General features: G+C 38.2%; 1 protein-coding gene across 11 annotated transcripts in view; it reads left to right on the top strand.

Moving 5' to 3' along the window:
• Positions 1 to 18,816, top strand: part of SSBP2 (single stranded DNA binding protein 2) — a 188,625-nt gene that overhangs the window by 39,403 nt on the left and 130,406 nt on the right. For all 11 annotated transcript variants that reach the window (XR_014687464.1, XM_084505179.1, XM_084505180.1 and 8 more), the window contains exons 3-4: positions 3,789 to 3,850; positions 5,527 to 5,611. Coding sequence is in view for 10 of the 11 variants with exons in the window: in XM_084505179.1 (XP_084361305.1) it covers positions 3,789 to 3,850; positions 5,527 to 5,611 (147 nt within the window). In the remaining variant the exon portion in view is untranslated. The remainder of the gene's footprint in view (positions 1 to 3,788; positions 3,851 to 5,526; positions 5,612 to 18,816) is intronic.

Genomic DNA, 18,816 nt, shown 5'->3' with positions numbered 1-18,816 from the left:
GCCAAAAGATGGGGCAGAGACGAATAATAGTGTATTGAATTGATACGAGGTGTCTGTTAAATTTCACACAAAGCTGTGAGTTTATTTACCTTGTTTGTTAGCAGTGCAGAAAGGTAAAGACTGTGCTAACAGTATTTGTAAATGGCTGTATGTTGGAACCAAATGCAATTATCGCTGTTACGGGAAACCGGGAAAAGATGGTACTGGGGATGAAAGCAGTACAATGAGGATCAGACTGAGAAAACTGTACACTAATCCAGCTTGGAGAAAATGATTTTAAATGGCAAGTGGCAAAAGCAGCAGGAAAGAAATGATAGTTGATTGTGGAGCAGACAGGCCCTTACGTTGTAACGCCCACTCAGTCCTGGGCTGCAAACCACAATGTAATAGCTCTGTGCCCCTGGTGAGTCAGCTGTTGTTAGAGATGGATTGTTGGCACACGGGATGAAAATGACAAAGCAGCAGTTGGGAAGTGCAAAGAAGTCTTTTAGCAAATCTTCCATGTGTCTTTGTGTTTTTCTGACTCACGGCTTTTGAGAAGCAACTGCCCTGCTGTGGTTGAGCAAGGTGGAGGAGATACCCAGGTGGTGTAGGAGGAAATTTGTGTCGGCTTGGCCACTTCTTAGAAAGCAAGGCTGTTGGGGCTCAATGCCTTCTCTACGCTGGCAGTCTGCACCCCCCTGAGTAATTTGGGTGGATCTCTTTAAAGTCCACTTAGTTCAAAGTAGCTCTAAGCCAGTGTGTTGGGGTGAAAAAGAAATAAGCGTATATAGATTATCAGAGCCGTACAGCTGTCAGTGACAACTAAAGAGTATAAATGGCAAAGATTAACATCCCTTAACGTAAAGGTTTACCAGGGAATGTGGCTAAGAGTAATGGAATTAAATTGAGAGAAGTAAAATTTAAATCGGATACCATGAAATCACTGATTCTATGTAACTTAGAGAAGATTGTCTTAAGCACGTCTTCATTTCTGTAATGTTTTGTGTAGAACTGATTCATGAGTCAGTAAAATCTAGAAGTGCTCGGCTTATCCTTCTTGTTTACAAGGTGAAGAGTGCTTTCCATTGTCCTTGTGGTCCCTCCTGAGGACAGCCTTCAAAACTCTGTTGCCTTCATCTCTAAAATTTTGGACCTCCAGATCAGCTAGCCTTTTCCTGGGTGTCTGGGTAAAAGAGACATCTTCATTTTGTTAGCTATCACACTCATCTCCTAGTCTGCAAATGGACTTCCTTTGAGAGGAGACATGACATGAAGTACTGGATGGAAATAATTTAATAGCTGTTTCATCCTGAAACATGTAGTCATTGTACAATTAGCAAAATGACAAGGGACTACCACTGCTATGTAAACAGTGTCATTTTCTTATGAGGGTAGAATAGAACTGTTCAGATGGGATACACAGTTTTTTAGAGAACAATATAAACTGTTCTGCTCCAGAATCTTTCCTTCAGTGTTGGAGCTGCTGGATTTTCTTGTAGAGCTGATCCTTACCCCTGTATTTTCTGTCCTCAAAGCTAGGTTCTGGCCTTGTAGGAGTAATTCCGCTAGCTTAGCTAGACCAGGAAAGTAGGCATTTTGCAGCTGATTGATCACTAGTTATGAGCTAGTTATTGATAAAGCTGACAACAAGTTTTTTTTGTTTGTTATTGTTGTTTTTTTTTTTTAATTATAATTCTTTTCCTGTCTGTGTGATCTGACAAACGTTTTCAATGTCAGACAGAGGTGTGTATTTTTTGAAAGCAAAACAAATCAAAAACTTCCCCCTGTCATTCAGGTTCCTTCTTTGAATAAATTTATGAACTGTCTTACTAAAAAGGACCAGCGTAAGACTTGTGGGTCAGGCAATTTCCTCAAGCCCTGTGTCAATGAATGTTACTTAGACACAGTGAGGTCCTTCTGCACAGATAACAGTTTTACTCTTAACTGAATGGTTTTTCAACTCCACTAAAAAAAATTAGCTTTGACTACATGTTGCATCTCTCCATCCTGTTACTTTCAAAACTTCTCGTAAGTACAGCACATCCCTGGTGATTAGCACAAGTCCTTCTAAGCCATGCCAAATGCGTGTGAAGAGCAGTCATGGCGCTGAGGAGTGCATTTGAATCCTTTTTAAAACTTTGTTACTGGTTTTCTCTTTTGTATACATTTTTCATTTTTATTAACATTTTTACCTGGCACAGTTTAGGCAAGGGTTTCATAGTTTGAGAAGTGCTTTTTATAGATTAAGTGCTATTAAGTGATGATGATGGTTGAAGTGGTGATGATGGGTGGGTGGGTGGGGGTTAAGTGCCATGCCCCTGCTTCATTCTGCCAGCTTTACCAAAAGAAGTGATAATACCTGGAGCTTACCTTTCTAAGATAATTTTAAGATAATTTTTGATAGTTTTAAGTATTTATATAATTTTTATGAACTGTGCATTCTACTCCTGCCAGCTATTGACAAAACATACTTGTTTAAATTTTTTAACAATTGGGGGTGGCAGTCAAGTTGGAATTGAGAAAGTTTTATTCCGTGTTGAAAAATCCCAGCTTCGCTACTGTCTCTTGCAGTATGAACATGCTATGTCTACCTTTTCTAGGAAGCTTTTAATGTACCTTCATATACATCGTTAAATACCTTTCGTGTTAAAGATGTTGAAGCATTTTGTTAGAATAATCCTTCTTTTGTCAGCCATTACTTCTGCCTGTAGAGCAGAACATGCCTTGTGTTTAAACAATGATCTTTTTACAGAATTGGACAGGAAATAGTGCTATGTGTAGTTGTAACTGGAGGAATTTGGAGTGTATGTAACGCCCTGGTTTCCACCCAGTTTAAGCATGAGACTGCCTCCCTCCCATAAAGTGTCATGTGAACTTCTAGAGATCTTCAGTTATTTGCAACAGAGCTCCGTAAGCAATTAAACTGGCTTTTTTATAGTCCAGACTATTTAGTTTTGTAGCTAAGGACAAACCAGTCACTATGGCACTAATAAAATGATTGTGTGATAATGGCTAAGGTAGAGCACAGCGCTCTCACGGTGTGTTGTGTTGTCTGACGAGTTAGCTGCAATAAAAGTGTGAAGTTGAGGGTGTAAAAATTACTAAATTGCATTTCTTTGGGGAAAAAAAAAATATATACGTTTGAAGTAAGCCAGATTTCTTAGGTGGGAAAGAGCTCACAGACAGTATTTTTCTATTCAAGAGCATTTGCCAGTGCAGACAAACCAAGCCAAGCCAGCTTTACACTTTCACTGGATGGTGGGAGAACAGGTTGTAGCTTGGTTGTTAGTGGTATTTGTCATGCTACCTCTAGCAGTAAAGCAGTCCTTGATGATCGTGAAGCATTGGCTAGCTTTGGATATGGAGGGAAGACTGCCACCTGCTGAATTGGTAACACTAGTTCTGTATCTTCTGTTTTTCCTTCTACAAACTGGAAGATCTTATAGATAGTTTTAGGGGGATTTTTTTTTTTAACTTTTCTTTGTTGTTGTTGTTCATGCATTCTTGAGCTTAGAAAATGCACGTGTCAGTGGTGGAGTGATACAAAATACATCCTTAATAAAGCTATATTCAGAATCTCTACAAAATAAATGCTAAAATACGCTTTCCTAAAATAAGAGGCATGAGCTAAAGTAGTATTTATAATAAAGTACATAATACAGACATTCAGATTGATGATAATAAAGCCTTTCGTAGATACAAAACATTTTATTCTTATTCTTCCTTTTCTTGATATTATGTAAGGTTTTTTTGTAGTCACAATAATCACAAAAGTGAATACCTGTGTTTTTATGGTTTTATTTCAGATAAGATGGGAAAAAAACATCACACTGGGGGAGCCCCCAGGATTCTTGCACTCCTGGTGGTGGTAAGTGTCCATTTTCTTTCCGATTTTTAGAATATGGTGATTGCAAATTCCAGCAGCTGCAGGCAAGAAATTCAAGTGATCATTGTAAAAAGAATGTGAAGATGAGGAAAAAGAACCATTTTCTTATAAAAGAAATGAAAGAACAGAAAATTAGGTATGGGAAAAGACACAGATATTAGTTACAAGAAAACAAATACTGCATAGTAGACTGATAAGACAGCATCCTTCAAAGAAAATTGGCCAGAGTTTCTTTGTTCACTATCTTCTACTGAACCGTGCACTTAAAAGCATTATACATACCCTAAATAATTACGTTCAGGAAAATAATATTTATAAATGACATGAAATATGTACATACAGTGACTGAGGAAGCTCACATCCACATGCATAGTCTTCAGCCCACATTTCTATTCACGGAAATAGCATATGAAAATGATTAGCCAAACCCAAGTCACCAGCCTTTTGGAGAAGCAGTGTGTGTTAGCACGGGCTTGGTGTTGTAAAGTCTGCATTTGCATAGTTTCTCTCAGCTCAGAATATGGGTAGACACAAAATTTACTTGTAGTTTTTCATGCATGATGCCACTTGCTTAAATATACCGGTGTGCAGAGACACATTTGTTTGTGTAAAATTCCCAAGGAGAAAAGACTGTTCATAGTCACTGCTGTTTAGCCATGGTATTTACAGACTGTCACATGCCTTGAATGTATCCGGTATGTCTGTGTTTGCAAGAATAAAACATTATGGAGAATATGTCCAGCTGCCAGGAGTACAAGACTTTACAAATTTAAAAGAGGTTCCATTTGAACACAAAATCCCAAGTGATTTGTGCAGCTGTGAGGAAGGTGGCATATTCTTCATTCAACTTTATGCTTTTAGCTACCTGATGGAAGCCTGAAAAAGAGAACATGTTTCTTGTTCCTGTGATGTCTGCATTATCCTTAATTTTGATTTTCTGCAGCAGTGTTCACATTTTCCACAATTCTGTATTGTGATGCTGGACTAAATAGTAAAGAAACAATATTAAACTTTATTCTCGGGATTGTTCTAGTATACACATAATTTAATTCTAGAAATTTTGTGTTAGGACTCAGTCATGTATAAATCCATTCAAACAGGGGTGAGAGTGAAAAGGCAGAGCATTGTAATTTCCTTTCGTTCTGTCTAACCCAAGAGCTATCAAAGAAGATATTCATCTATTTCCTACTCTTATTCCTACACCTGTTTTTCTAGGAACTTTTGTTTAAAGCACAGTATTGGACCTTGGAAGAACTCCTCAGTTTTCTCTTCCGTTCTATGCCTTTTCATGCTATTACTGTATGTATCTGTCCCTTCCAGGGCTTTGTGGACGTAAATAGCAGCAGTTGCCAGAGGTATGAGGTTAAATGTAGAGCTTTATACCCTTAAACCTTGTTAGATTAGCTTCTTGGTTTATACCACGGTGGTTTTAAACGAGTACGGCACTGCTCGCCTCAGAGAATCAGATAACAGGACTCGATTCCTCCTAGATGTTTTACAAAGCTAAACTCTTTCATAGAGGTAAGTGCTTTCAGCTCTTGGCAAGGAAGTGATGTGTCTATTTCTATATATAAACATGCATGTGCGGTGTGCAGCATAAAATCTATGCGAGTATTACAATGATTTTCTCACCGTATCTCTAACTTCTTAATTTGCAGTGTATTTTGGGATCTCTACTGTGCAGCTCCAGAAAGACGAGAAACATGTGAACATTCAAGTGAAGCAAAAGCCTTTCATGACTATGTAAGTTTTGTGTATATTTACCATGCTTTCATTACTGTGTGGAATGTGATAGAGAAGTATTTCTGCATGACAGTATCTCAAATGCAGGTGTCTGTCACACTCTCATGTGTTTTCTGGGGATGCCTCAGAATTAGGACTTCCTAATTCTGTGATTACCTATTGCCATATGGAAAACTGTTACTCATCTCAGAGATCAAAACGCTGCATTAACTCAGAACAATGAATGTCCTTCTGTCTTTCCCCTGTGGTTACAACAGGCTGGTCCATAGCATGCGGCCCATATCGAAGCACAGATATGTCCTGTCCACATATCCATACTCTGTCTGTGCTACAGAGGAGGCTGCTCAACAGATGTAATTGTCACTTCCACCCCCTGGCTTCTTTCGGGACCATACAGGCTTCAAGCACGGCTATTGTACTTAGGTATCACAGGACAAGATAAATGTAAAGCCAGCCAGTTCAGGAGAACAGGAGGAATAACAGTAAAAAGTATTATGCCAGTTTTGATACATTTGAGACTCAGTTTGGAACACATCAGGGAGTTCAGTGCAATTTCACCTGAGAGGACCAAAAAAAATAAAAATTAAATTTTTGGGGTCCATAACATTGAAACAGTTTCATTCCTTTTTCTCTGTTCTCATTGCATAAATGGAGCACTCTAGAAATCTGGAACTGCGTTCTGGACTGTGGATGGAATTTGGGTTCTGTCTCCTGTGCCAGTTCTTCTCCACCCGGTGATTTCATGTTCACTAAGGAAAACTGCAGGCTGACTGAGCTAAAGGCATACTATCATTCCTTTGGGCCATTCGAATAGTATAAAGAGGGAGTAAAACTCCCTGATGATACTGTTCTGAAACCTCTTTCCTTCGCTGTATTCCAGGTCTGTCTTACAAATATTTTGTAGTTGCTGCAGAAAAATATTTTTGTATATAAAATTAAAATTAGACTTCAATAGCCCACTCTCTTACAAACACAAACCTGGAAAAACTTAAATGAACCTTCAAAGAGACTATTTTCTGTTATCTATTGTCATAATCTGATAAAATCTCAGGTTCACGTAGTATGTGAATGACTGATGATCTTGCCTTTTTTGGACTATGTTACAAATGTACCATCAACACAGTTAGAACTGTTTGGCATATTTTACTTACAGACCAATGACCCTTTAATACCTTCTCCTTAGCAGTTAGATCCTGAGGCTGACTGGTAAAGGAGCTTGGATAATTTTGCACTATCATGTCCATGCTACAGTGATGGCTCTACATAATCAATGAGAAAAAAGCAGCGTTGGAGAAGGGAATAAAATTCTGAGGAAATTTTCCACACAGAAAAGCATTAAAGTCAACCACCTTGGTAAAGCACATTCCTAAGATTAAAAACAACATCACTGGTGGAAACACAGTTTCTGCGATCTGTTATGGGTTCTGTTTTGAATACACAGTTGTTGGAATAATAAAGCATTTCAACAGCTTTGTTGTTGTTTTCAATCCTTGTTATGAGAGCCAGGTTTAATTCCACACTGAAGGAGAGATAGCTTTACAGGAATAGTTTATGACTGCAGGGAATGACAGCAGTGAATTAAATTTGTGGAGGTCAGAATCCAAGGTATGACAGTTGACTTCAGTGGGGGCGTTGTGCACTTGCAGTGTAAGGTATGTGACAGAAGCCAAAAATCTGCAACCTGTAAAAGCTGTTACGAAATAATTTTCAAATGAAATCACCAGTTAGAGGAAAACTTAAATAAAGAAGTACTAGGAAGTCTGAAAAGGAACAGAGTCCACAGTTCTGTAAGCTCATGAGAGTTTCATCGATCAGTAAGTTCACTATTTTAATCTATATAATTCTTTCCTAAGAATTTGAGTAGCTTATCAAACATTTTTTTTTTGTTCTAGCATTTCCTTTTTAGTGTTTCTAACTTCCACAGGTTTTAGACTATTACATGATCTTATTGCTCACTTCTGCCTGCACTATGGTGTGTGTTAACGGTAATGTAAAAACCTGAGAAAATAGTCAAATAGTTCTGTATGTGATGTAAAACTGCGTTGTGTTTAAGGTACTCTATAAAGTGGTGTTTGATAAAGGAAAAATAAAACCATGATATTCTTCTATACACATATAAATCTGCATAAAGACAGATGAATATTTATATCAGAAATACATTGGCTTATTTTATCAGTTAATTCTCCAGGCATTTCTAAAACCTTAATCATTTAAAGTGACAAGAAAACCTATCCATTGCATTATTTTTCCTCACAGTTGAGATAAACTCGTCTAATATCTAGCAGGACTCATGCTGTTCCTCAGTGTCACGTGCTTTTTGTTTAGGAAGGCAGTCTGCATCATGATAAGTGCACGCTGTTGAAATCTTGCATATATTTAATATTTCATGAGTCTATTGTACATTTGTATTAATGCACATAACAAATGGTTGTAAAATACAGCCAAGCATATTTCACAGCTGCTGAAGGTAAACATTTATTAAATGCTTTGTGAAATCCTAACCCATGTGGAGTATTGCCACCGACTCCAGAGGGGTCGAAATTCCACCACCAGCGCAGGCCATCAGAGAGCCAGGCACTGGGCTGAGGCACTGATAACTCAGTCCTACCGTGAGACTGCAGGTCAAGGAGCAGAGCATTTGTAGTTGCACTGTCGTATCTCAAAACTGTAATTGCCAAGTACAAAAAGCACAGAGGGCTTGCTTATTAATTCATACTAGCGATTCAGAATTTTTTACTAGGTGTGTGTTCTGCTTGACCTAAGGAAAGCATTCTTGCCCAAGGTGTGAGTGGTCTGGTTACACCGACATGCCATGTTTAACACTAATTAGGGTGAATGAGCTGACCCAGTATCTTGCTTTTTGTGAAGGAAGGAAGATTTAAGAGCGTTTGATGGAGGTGGGAAGTGTTTGGGGATGATTTAATGATTTGTGAAATACTGCTGCCTCAAACAACACAGTTGCTAGTCAGTCTGCAACACACACAGCTTGACTCATAAAATGAATATACACAGGAAGATCTGATTACTTTTCAAGTTTCACAGTATCTCAACTGCACTTGCGAAAGATGCTGCTGCTTGATTCCCCCGCACCCTTAATTCTTCTACAAAAGTTTTTTGAATGATGAGTTTTATTTCATTATTTAGTTTGCTGTAACATTTCAGCCTCTGCTTTGCTCGTCATTTAATACAACTGAATATCTGCAGCTGGGCTTTGTACATCTGCAGTATACTTGGGGAAAAACACTAGCATTACCCTCATCAGAACCCATCTGGAGCACTGTGTTGAAGAAAAGTGCATCTGAACTTTCCTCTGCCATCAATGCTCTTTAATCAAGCAAGCAGTCTCAGCCTGTGTGTGCCCGTAAGTCTGTGCCACAGAATCTGTTCTTGACCATTTGTGTAAAATAACAGGAAAAACATACGCTTTTACACAACTGTTACTTAAATTTTTCTGCTACACGTGTACGTGCATACGTGTTTCTCTGTGCAGTATCATCCCCGTTCTGCAGAGATGAGGTATGGAAGTACTATTTCCGTGTGTTCAGATTGTACTAACACACCTTGGATTTTTATCGAGCTAGTCAGAAGAGACAGACAGATCTTTCATATCTGACAGCAAGAACATGAAGTGACACTCAGAGTGGAGGCTATTACTCCTAGCAGTACTAACAATGCTCATCTGAATAAAAAATACAATAAATAGAAAGGTGAAGGGCTAATCTGGCTTTAAGAAGAAGTTTTTTGTCTCCTTACCCTGAGGTTAAACACTTACAACTCCTCCATATGATCTACAAGGGATTCTATTTTTATTTTCTATTGAAATTTGCAGTTGGATCTTTATTTACTTATTTATTTTTGTCTAAGTGAATAAGGCTCTGAACTCATTAGGTTCACATTTTAGGTTTCAGAAGAGAGATGTATGTCATGAAAGTGCGTGTGCTGGTTCAGGCACGTGTGTGCTTGCCTTGAAATTTAATGAAAATTTCTTAGAAACACTTTGTTTATATTTCAGGTAATTCAGGAAAGAAAAATGGTGCTTACCTAGGCTATTACTACAGTAGGAACAGAGCATTTCAAGAAGAAAAAACAACAAAAAAAAATAGATTAATTTTCCATGCAACTATCGCTTTGGCTGGAAGAAAACTTCTATGTTCTTTGAAGTCCTGTGAAAAATCACTTACGTGGTTACTTTTAGCCAAAATTTGGTCTTCACTGTAGAATGTTTTTTTCTTCACAGTGTCCTAAGGAGATCTCTTCAACTGTCTTAATAGATCTCCTTTCTCTGGGTTGGAACTGAGATACTCTGTTGTGAGAAGCAGATTCCCACGTGTATGTTGTTCCTGCCTTCTTTCGATCTCTTTATAAGCTGAAAACTTACTGGGTCAAAAGGGAAAATAAAATGGAAATCCTGTGATTCCTGAGGGGAAAACAAAACAAAACAAAACAAACAAACAAAAAGACTTTTAGAAGCTCATTAGTAGGGGTGAATCTGACTGCTAGAATTGGTCATTCTCCAATTCTGCTGGCACGGCCATTCAGTCACATCTCTGGACTCTGGGTTTGGAGGGGTGATATTTGTAAAGTTCTTTCTTGACAAATGATTTCCTTACCTAGTGCTTAAAATCTTATTACAGTCCAGAAGTTTTTATGCCTCCTTTGCATAGTGTAGTGGAAGTCCTTCCATGTGGTATTGATGCTAGGAGGGATATATTAATTCTCACAAGCAGCTGTAGTAAAATCTTGATTATTTTCCAGGTAAGGTTTTATTAGTGCCTTCTCCATGGCTGTTTGAAAAATCACTTTTGGTTTGAGTAAGGGTCTCTTGTTTGTTTTTGTGGCTCCCAAAAGACGGCTGAGTAGTTTACAGGATAAGAAAAAGACATGTTCATTGCCTCAGAGACTGTACAGTCTCATAAGCTAGTATCACATTCCGTCTGATTTGTTAGCATGTTTTAATAGTAAACTGTTTGACAGGGAGCTTAGCTTTACTTGGAAGTTGTAGGATATATTAAAGACTCTGTTGCAATGAGTACAGGTGATTCCTTTTAAAGATCATAGTGATATAAATAATTTTTTTTTTTTTTTTTTTAGGGATTAATGGGAATAGTGTTTGGACACGAGATAGCTGACCAATCTCTTCGTTAGTCTTCCATAGGAATAAGTTAGGTCTCTGCATTTATGGATCTATTTTAGGGGGAAACAGTTACCTCTTTCTTCCCTGTTCTCTGTGCCCATCTTTCTTCAGGAGAACTTGCTTGACCTTAAATGTCTTCTAAACCTTAATGTATCCTTAGTAGTACTCAGAATTTGAGGACTGAAGGTTACCATGAGAGGTTTATGATGCAACATTGTATGAAGGCATCAGTGGAAGTTTGTTGGAAGTGACCATAAATCTCAAGCCTTTTTTTTTTTTTCCACAGCACAGTGGCAGAATAGTTCCTATTTTCATGAAACTACTTTAAACAAACAAACAAACAAAAAACACTTCTGAAACCCACATAAAACTGTCTTTTAGGTGAAGTTTTTTTTGTTGACCAAAACACATGGAAGCTTTTTCTCTTTCAGGATAATTTTTGAAAATGGATCTGCTTGTTGTGTTTTGCAGGAGGTCTCAGCTCATGCTTAACAGCAGTCACAATCTCTTCCAGTCTGTCAAGGAACTTCTCCTCTGCCTCTCATGTGTTGGATGGTGGAGTTCGTCTTAGCTGTTGATTTTCTTGCCTTCCCCAGCTCTTGCTGTTGTGATCTTCTGCAGGCAGCTTAGCTAGGCAGTTTGTGCTTTTGGGTCCTCCCTGGCTTCTTGCTGAAAATTGGATTCTAGATCTGGCTTCCAGCTGTCTGTTTGCATGGAGCAGGGCATGGAGAATGCATGGTAACTCCTGCTTAAAAGAAAAAACAAAAACCCCTTTCTATCCTTCCCAGCTGTGGAGAGCAAGAGATGGCAAGTACAGGCAGAGAGGGAGGGAGGGAGGATCAGAGGTAATTTACAAAATGCTGAATTCTGTGTAATTCTTGGGACAAACGCCAAATTATATTGCCATGCAATCATGAAATACAGATTCATGAATGAGTGGAAAAGAATGTATTTCAGATCTCTAAGCAATTGATGGCCTTCCTGTGAACTCTCCATTATTATTATTATTTTTTTTTTTTTCTGAGGTTCTTCATGTTTCCATGGGCAGAGATTAAAAGCAGAGATTCCCAAGCACAGGTCTACGGTTAAGTGTGATTTCTCCTGACTGAGGAGTGTGTGGGATACCCTGCGTAGTCTGTGCTTGGCCTCGTTTGCCCAGTTAAGGACTGTTCTATTAAAGCAGTGCTTCTGGTCTGAGTTGCTTGATAATTCCTTGCAGGAGCTCTGCAAATTTGTGCAGAAAGGCCCATTATATGTTTGCTGTTCATCGCTGTGTCTGTAATTTCACCTTTAAAATACCTTCTTCAGACATACACTTCTTAATACCTTGTAGATCACTACCTCTGTGTACCTGGAGAGTAGATTCTTTTCTAAAACTATTTTTAAGTGGTCATAACATTCTTTTCATAACCAATATGGAAGTGAAAAGCATCTCTTTCCATACAGTCATTGTTAGAACAATACGCTTTACATTTTATGTAAATAGTGTTCATTTTTAAGTATGAATGAAATGCATTTCTCTACTGCTCTTTCATTCCACAGAGATACGTCTTGTTTCCCAGTGTTTAGGTGTGGTTTTATAGTAAAATACTTTTGGATATGAAAGCTAGAAGAAGACTAAGGAAGTCAGGTAATTACCCTGAAATTTCCTCTTCAAATCCATTGTACAAATCCATATGGTTGAAGATTACTCTGGTCTGTTAGAAAAATCAAATGAACAATTAAGAACTCACATTCAGTACAAAATATTTTTGTTAAGATGTCTTACAAGGGCGTAAGTCCTTGACTTCCTCATGTGCAACCAGAAGTCTGTAAATCTAAAAGATGTAGAAAATGTGAAGAGTTCTTACCTTCCTTCCAGTTATCAATTGTAAAGGGACACTGCTGTAAAATAAGGTGGGTGTCTTTTTGGAAGGACAGTATTTATTGGGAGTGCGGTTGGTACTGAGGATCTGAGACTCATCTTGTACAATGGTATTGGCAGAATTATGCACAGTCAAGCTGAACTTTTCCACTTTCTTCAGCTGCTCAGTTTTATTGCTTAGTAGATGTTCTTTAATGCAATTGCTCAGAAAGGAATGATTAAAAGAATGTTTCAGCCTGCCATCAAAGTAGGCATTGCTTTCTTCAGGAAAACAGCATTTTACCTGAGTCAGGATTCGATCCACGTACTTTTGGGTGTATCTCAAGTAGCACAAAATAATACTTCACTGTTATCTCCAAGACTTATTTGCTGTTCAGAAATTTGCCAAGCGGAGAAGTTGGTTTCATTGGATTACACGGACCCCTTTTGTGGGAAAATAAGGAATTTTTTTTCCATTTTGTTTAATGCTAAGAAAACCCCCAAAAGAATTTACCTTCTCACATTTCTGTGAAGGCAGATCATGTTCCCATTCTGCCCCTGCCCTCCTCCTTCATCATTCCTTTGCATACCGTATTGGGTGGTGTAGTTACTCAGATTTGAACTACTCCAAGTCATAAATGTTAACCGTAAGCTCTCATACAGAAATGAATCTTTTTTACAGTCCACTTTTTCTTTTTTTCTTTGTAAAGGTTATTTCCAAAGGTAAATTTGTGTTTCACGTTTAATGTGAGGACTGAACCATTTGTTTCAGATAGAAAAAAAAACAATATATCCTTCCCAAAATTCCAACACTTACCCTTTGAGTGGAGATTTAATTTTCTCAGTTTAGAAGTAAAATGGTTAATTAGTTTGAGTTAAGTGGAAGCCTCTGACAGTGTAAGGAACCACCATCTCCCCTGAAGGCAGTTTAGCTCCTTTTTCATTGTTCCCAGAGGGAGGCAGTGGACATGTTGAAAGAGTGCCTCTTTTCTAAGCACATTTTACGCTTCATTTTCATTGAGAACAATAGGAGATAACAGCCTTCCTAATGAGGGGAGACTTTCAGGGAATGGTCTGTGGGAAAAAATAGGATTTAGTCATAATGGAACACTAAAAAGACTTATATACACTATATTTAAAACCATGCCAAATTTATGAAGTAGAGCAAAACTTGTTGTTTTCTTTTGCTTGGAGGAAATATGAATTCAACAGGTTAAGTGAGAAGTGAGTGGTCTAAGAGATATTGTGGAGTGTACAGGATAAAGTAGAGGCCAAATGATGAAAGGCAGTGGCTGCCTTGCAGCCTTCCAGAGTAACTTAATGGCTACAATATACAGGTAAAACTTGCTTGTAAGATGATCTGCCTAAAAAAGTTGATCTGAACACTTACGTTATTAGATGCTTTATTCCATTATAGATTTCTGCATGGGCTTACTTTTCTATCTACTGAAGACTGGCATTTACTTTATAATTAACATAAACCCAAGGTATTTTTGAAGCTATAGCACACGTTAGTTCCAGGAAGAAGGCTGCACTGGTGTTGTTTGACCCATTTGGTGGAAGTCCCAGGACATTACAGTTTGTTCATTGCTTGGTTGTCCTGATGAACAGTTGTTAACTTCAACCATTTCTTAGAGTGATGATATCTTACTGCAAAATTTCATGCAATACCCCTCATGTATTTGGTTTAGAACTCCATTTATTCAAATTTTAATTTTTGGATGCTATAATGGATTATTTATGCTACTAAAGCAAAAGCTGTTTAGCAGTTCAGGTTTTAAACTTAATTTGGAGTGAACTCAAAATCTTTTTAACCAAGGTTTTTGACATATTTTGCTTTTAAGAATGACAATGTGCATGCAACCATGAGTTTACGTAGCACTCATTGAAAAACATCCTGTTCTTAAACTTTTGTTAGTTCTGTTAGTTGTATTTTAAAAATTTCTTCACCTCTGTTGACGTACAAATCATTTTAATTTGTTGCATAGTGTAAGCCATATGTTTTTACAGCACTCTAGGAGGTTAAGTTGTAGCATAGAAACATTGGGAATATTAAATTGAATAACAAATGCTCTGAATTTAGAGTTAAAGGTCTCTTGACATTAATATTTAACACTGATTGTACATAATGCTCTGCATCAATAAAGTATTGATCATTTGATCAATAGAGAGTAAATGCAGGATTACAGCCTTGCAGTAACCCGCTTCCTGCGTGTGCTCTTCCTCTCCCACTCCTTGTCCTCTCTCAGTATTCTTTCTTCCGATGCTTTGTTTTACATATCAGCATTTCGTTTGATGTTTATTATGTTAAATGAGAGTAGAGATTAGGGTAGCCTTCTAATAAGTGCTTGCATTTAGAGGTTCCAGTTTAGCTGGTAAAATTTCTCTTGGAGGCAATTACAAGAGGGTGTTCTGAGAACTCTGCTTGTGTGTGTGTGTCCACATGTGCATCTCCACGTAGTGAGACGTTCCTATCTACCAAATGATAAGGTAAAGCCAGTACTACACTGATGTAAAGCGCTTTTATTTTTCTGATAGAATTGTTTGGCTAGATTTGAGGCACTTTGCCTGAATATATTCTTCTTTAGACTCATAAAATGTAAAAGTGAAAGTGAGAGTCTTATTTCTGCACAATATGCCAAACACAGATTTTGTAATAAGCTCGACTGCTCTGTTAATACCTCTAAGTGACTCATTTCAGACTTGCTTAACACATGCCTGGAAAAACCAAAGACTTACAACTTCCATCTGCTCCCTAATATGATGAAAGATGAATCCTGAAGATCACAAATTGTGGGAGACATGCAGCTCTTAATAAGAACAGCTGAACAACAAATGCCTTGTGAGAGGTGGTGAAAAACGAAGTAATGAGGAGGAAAGGCAGGCAAGCCTCTTGAGGGAGCGTGCATATCCATGGCTGACTAGAACTGTCACATCCAAACCTTATTCTAAATATGAAATGCACATTATGTAACACAAGTCACAGTGAACAGATAATAGCCTTCTTGAATTTTCTGCCAAATTAATGCCTTACTATTACAAGCAACTGTGGTAACATGGGTTCTTGAGCTTTCACAGCATGTTTTATTTTAGCAGAAATGTGGCGGACCTCCATATTGGAGTATCTGTTTAACAAATGAGGTTTTGAAATCTTGGGGGTTTTTAATCCTCATGTTAACAACATTCCACGCAATGCAAACTTTGTTAGTTTAGTTACTACAAATATGCAAAACTTCCATGTGTACAAATAGAGCCTTTCATTTCACACGTATAGTATTGCAGGAAAAAAAAAAAACACAACACGCATACCTGTGTGCTCCAAGAAAAATGGTGACTGGAGTAATCAAGGAGAATCAAAATTAAACTTGCCTTAAAGTGAAATTCTGCTTTGCACTTTCTCATTGTAGGCTGCTTAAATGTGGCCCCTCCTTAGCTTAAATGGGCGTCCCTATAGTGCTGTCACAGTAACGTGCATGAAACAGATTTATGCCAGTTAGCAAGGAGACCTATAACAAAACTCAGATGCAGCAGCCTGTAACCCATCAGAGGCTAATACGCCCTGCCGAGAAGGTGGTACTCTGCATAATTCACACCAAAAGAGGTGTGTGACCTGTCTAATTTACTCTGACATAGGAGGAGGAAGACAAAGCTCATTATAAGGTATATGATATATACACTATGTTCTGAGCCACTGCAAATCTTGAAAACATTTTCCAGGTCTGCTTTCAAATCTGATTTCCATAAATGTATTGCAAAACTGAAATTTTAGCTGATGAGATCTGCAAGGTTCATAACTGCATAATAGTTGGATACAATCCATGAGGTGAGTTTTAGTATCTTTTCTGCTCTAAGGGAGAGGGAGGGAAGCATGCAGACAGTGAATGTGCCTATAGTGGAGCATGATGTTATACTTTATAAATCAATTCCACAGGAATAAGATTTGCGGAGAGATTTGTAAAGATAGACACTTGAATCCCTCTGGAGCACGACCTCATTGACTTTATCACAGATCTACAGGGATGTTGTGATCTGCCTGCACAGATTTGACGGCAGGATCAGGAACTCTGGCCCTAATCTGGCAAACAATTTCATGGTCGAGTAGCAGTGTGTGTGTGAATAGTCTCATTAAGCTCACATATATGTTTGCATTATTAGGATCATAGGACACGGTAGAAACAGAATCACCCATTCTAGTTTGCTCTCCAGTTTTAGTTATTTCTTAATATAGAAGCCAGCTTTTCATTAATTTAGTCATTTTTTTTTTCCCCAAAATGTTTTTGTGGAAAGAGACCTTCTTCTGATTCTAGCTGTTGGGGAAAAACATTTATAAATTTCTGTTATAAACAGAATATTGTTACTTTATTATTATTATTTTTAATTTTAATAAACAGGGTAAAATTGTTAAAGAGGGCTCCTCTGGACAGCTTCTCGCATGTCACTGCAGAAAGCTTTTTATTCAGTCCTCACAGTTCAGTTATAATATTGTGTTTATTTTCCTATTACTTTTATGGTTTTAACGTTAGCCTACTTTGTGTACACCGGCACTGCTTTTTCTGACTCGCATTGCCAATTGCTTTCTTTTTCCTGCTCCAGTGGCTTCTTCCCCATTGTTACACGGAGAACATTTGGTGGATTGGGGGCTGATGGATGACAAGATTATAGCTCCTACCACTCCGAAGTCAGATACAGCTGCTGTCTTGGCTCATTTAGAGCAGTTTACGTTCTGTATTTCCAGTAACTGCCCTCCTCCCTTGAAAGATAAACAAAATTAAACAGCCTCCTACCAACTGTTCCTTCCCTAGCTGTGTGATGGACATCCCTTGAGGGCCTGTGCAATCTTCTGTCTTCCCTGATGCTGGAAAGAAAGAAGCCTTCCTTTCACTGTCTTCTGGGAAGCTTCTTCCCTGAGCACGAGGAAGGCAGGGACTGATCCGTCAGCATCTCAGGTTTCTGTACTCCCTTTGGTAGTGGCCTTTCTTGGTGCTTGACTGTGCTGTTCTCATGGACCTTGTCTGTTTCCAGCAGCTAACTGAATACTTTTTGATTCTCGGATAGTTAAAATGTATTCTCCATACTGCTGCCAGTATTCAGGCCAGGCTTTGGAACAAAGTTTATTCCTCTTCCCTCAATTTTGAGATTCAATCCCAAGTCTTTCAACAGTGAGACAGACACATAGGGGAAATAACTATTTCCTTTTTCTCTTAATAGGGAGAAGGAAGTTCCTTTACACCCCTGCTTCCTTCACTGATAATTTGTAGAGTCTTCCTGGAGGAAGATGAGTCTTGTAAATTCATTCTTTTTGCAGCACTGTAGTATGTAGAGGGTTTCGTTGAAGCATCAGTTCCCTAAATCACATTGCTTAAATTGTGTAAGGAACTAAGCTTTCATTCTTTTTTAAAAATATCTTTCTTAGGCTGCTTGATTGCTTAGAAAACATGACCGAATGAAACACAGAAAATGATTAGGTACCAAAAAAAGAAATGTCCCTGGTGAAGCTGACTTTGCTTACATTCAGTTCCCTGAAATCCGAAATACAATGAGAAGATTGTATGAATGGAGTATCCAAGAGGATGATTTCAAAACGGAGCTTTACTCTGGTTTTAATGCTTTACTGAGTTATTGGATGTAATCTTGTCCTGTAGAGGTAGTTCCAGAACCTTTATAATAAGCAAGTACACATTTTTTATTTCCACTAAAAGAAACACACAAACAAAATGTAACTCCCAGTTTTCTTACAGTTCGTGTAATAATTTTAAGAAACGGAATCTGTAGGTTAAGATTCTTTAGAATCTATTTTTAGTTGCTTAAGATGTAGTTAAACTTGGTAGCTCCTGCTGAATTTTCTGTTCAAGGTGTCTGCTTCAGACTGAACTCTTTCTTCCCAGTACCTTTCAGCAAAACCAGTTCTCTGAGGGTTTATAGAGCTGTCTCTAGGCAGACAGAGAGATACAAGGAGAAGGAAAGAACAAGTGATCGAACACTGCTGTTCCTTTTGGAAGAACCATTGCAGTTTGCTGGGGGAGAGAGGTAACTCACCTACTGTGGCCAAAGCAGTCTATGACAATGAGAAAAAAAAAAAAAAGCCTGACCATGTAATGACAGAGTATTTCTCCGTGCTTACAGGCAAGGGGCTAGAATTAAAGCTGCAGAAGTCAGGGCAAATTGTCTTCAAAGTGGGTGACGTGAACTTGATAGCCCCAGGTTTGTGAGTTAGCGAGTGTGCATGCT

Source organism: Aythya ferina (assembly GCF_964211825.1).
Source record: "Aythya ferina genome assembly, chromosome: Z".
Taxonomy (NCBI): Eukaryota; Metazoa; Chordata; class Aves; order Anseriformes; family Anatidae; genus Aythya; species Aythya ferina.
This window is presented reverse-complemented; position numbering and strand designations above follow the sequence as displayed.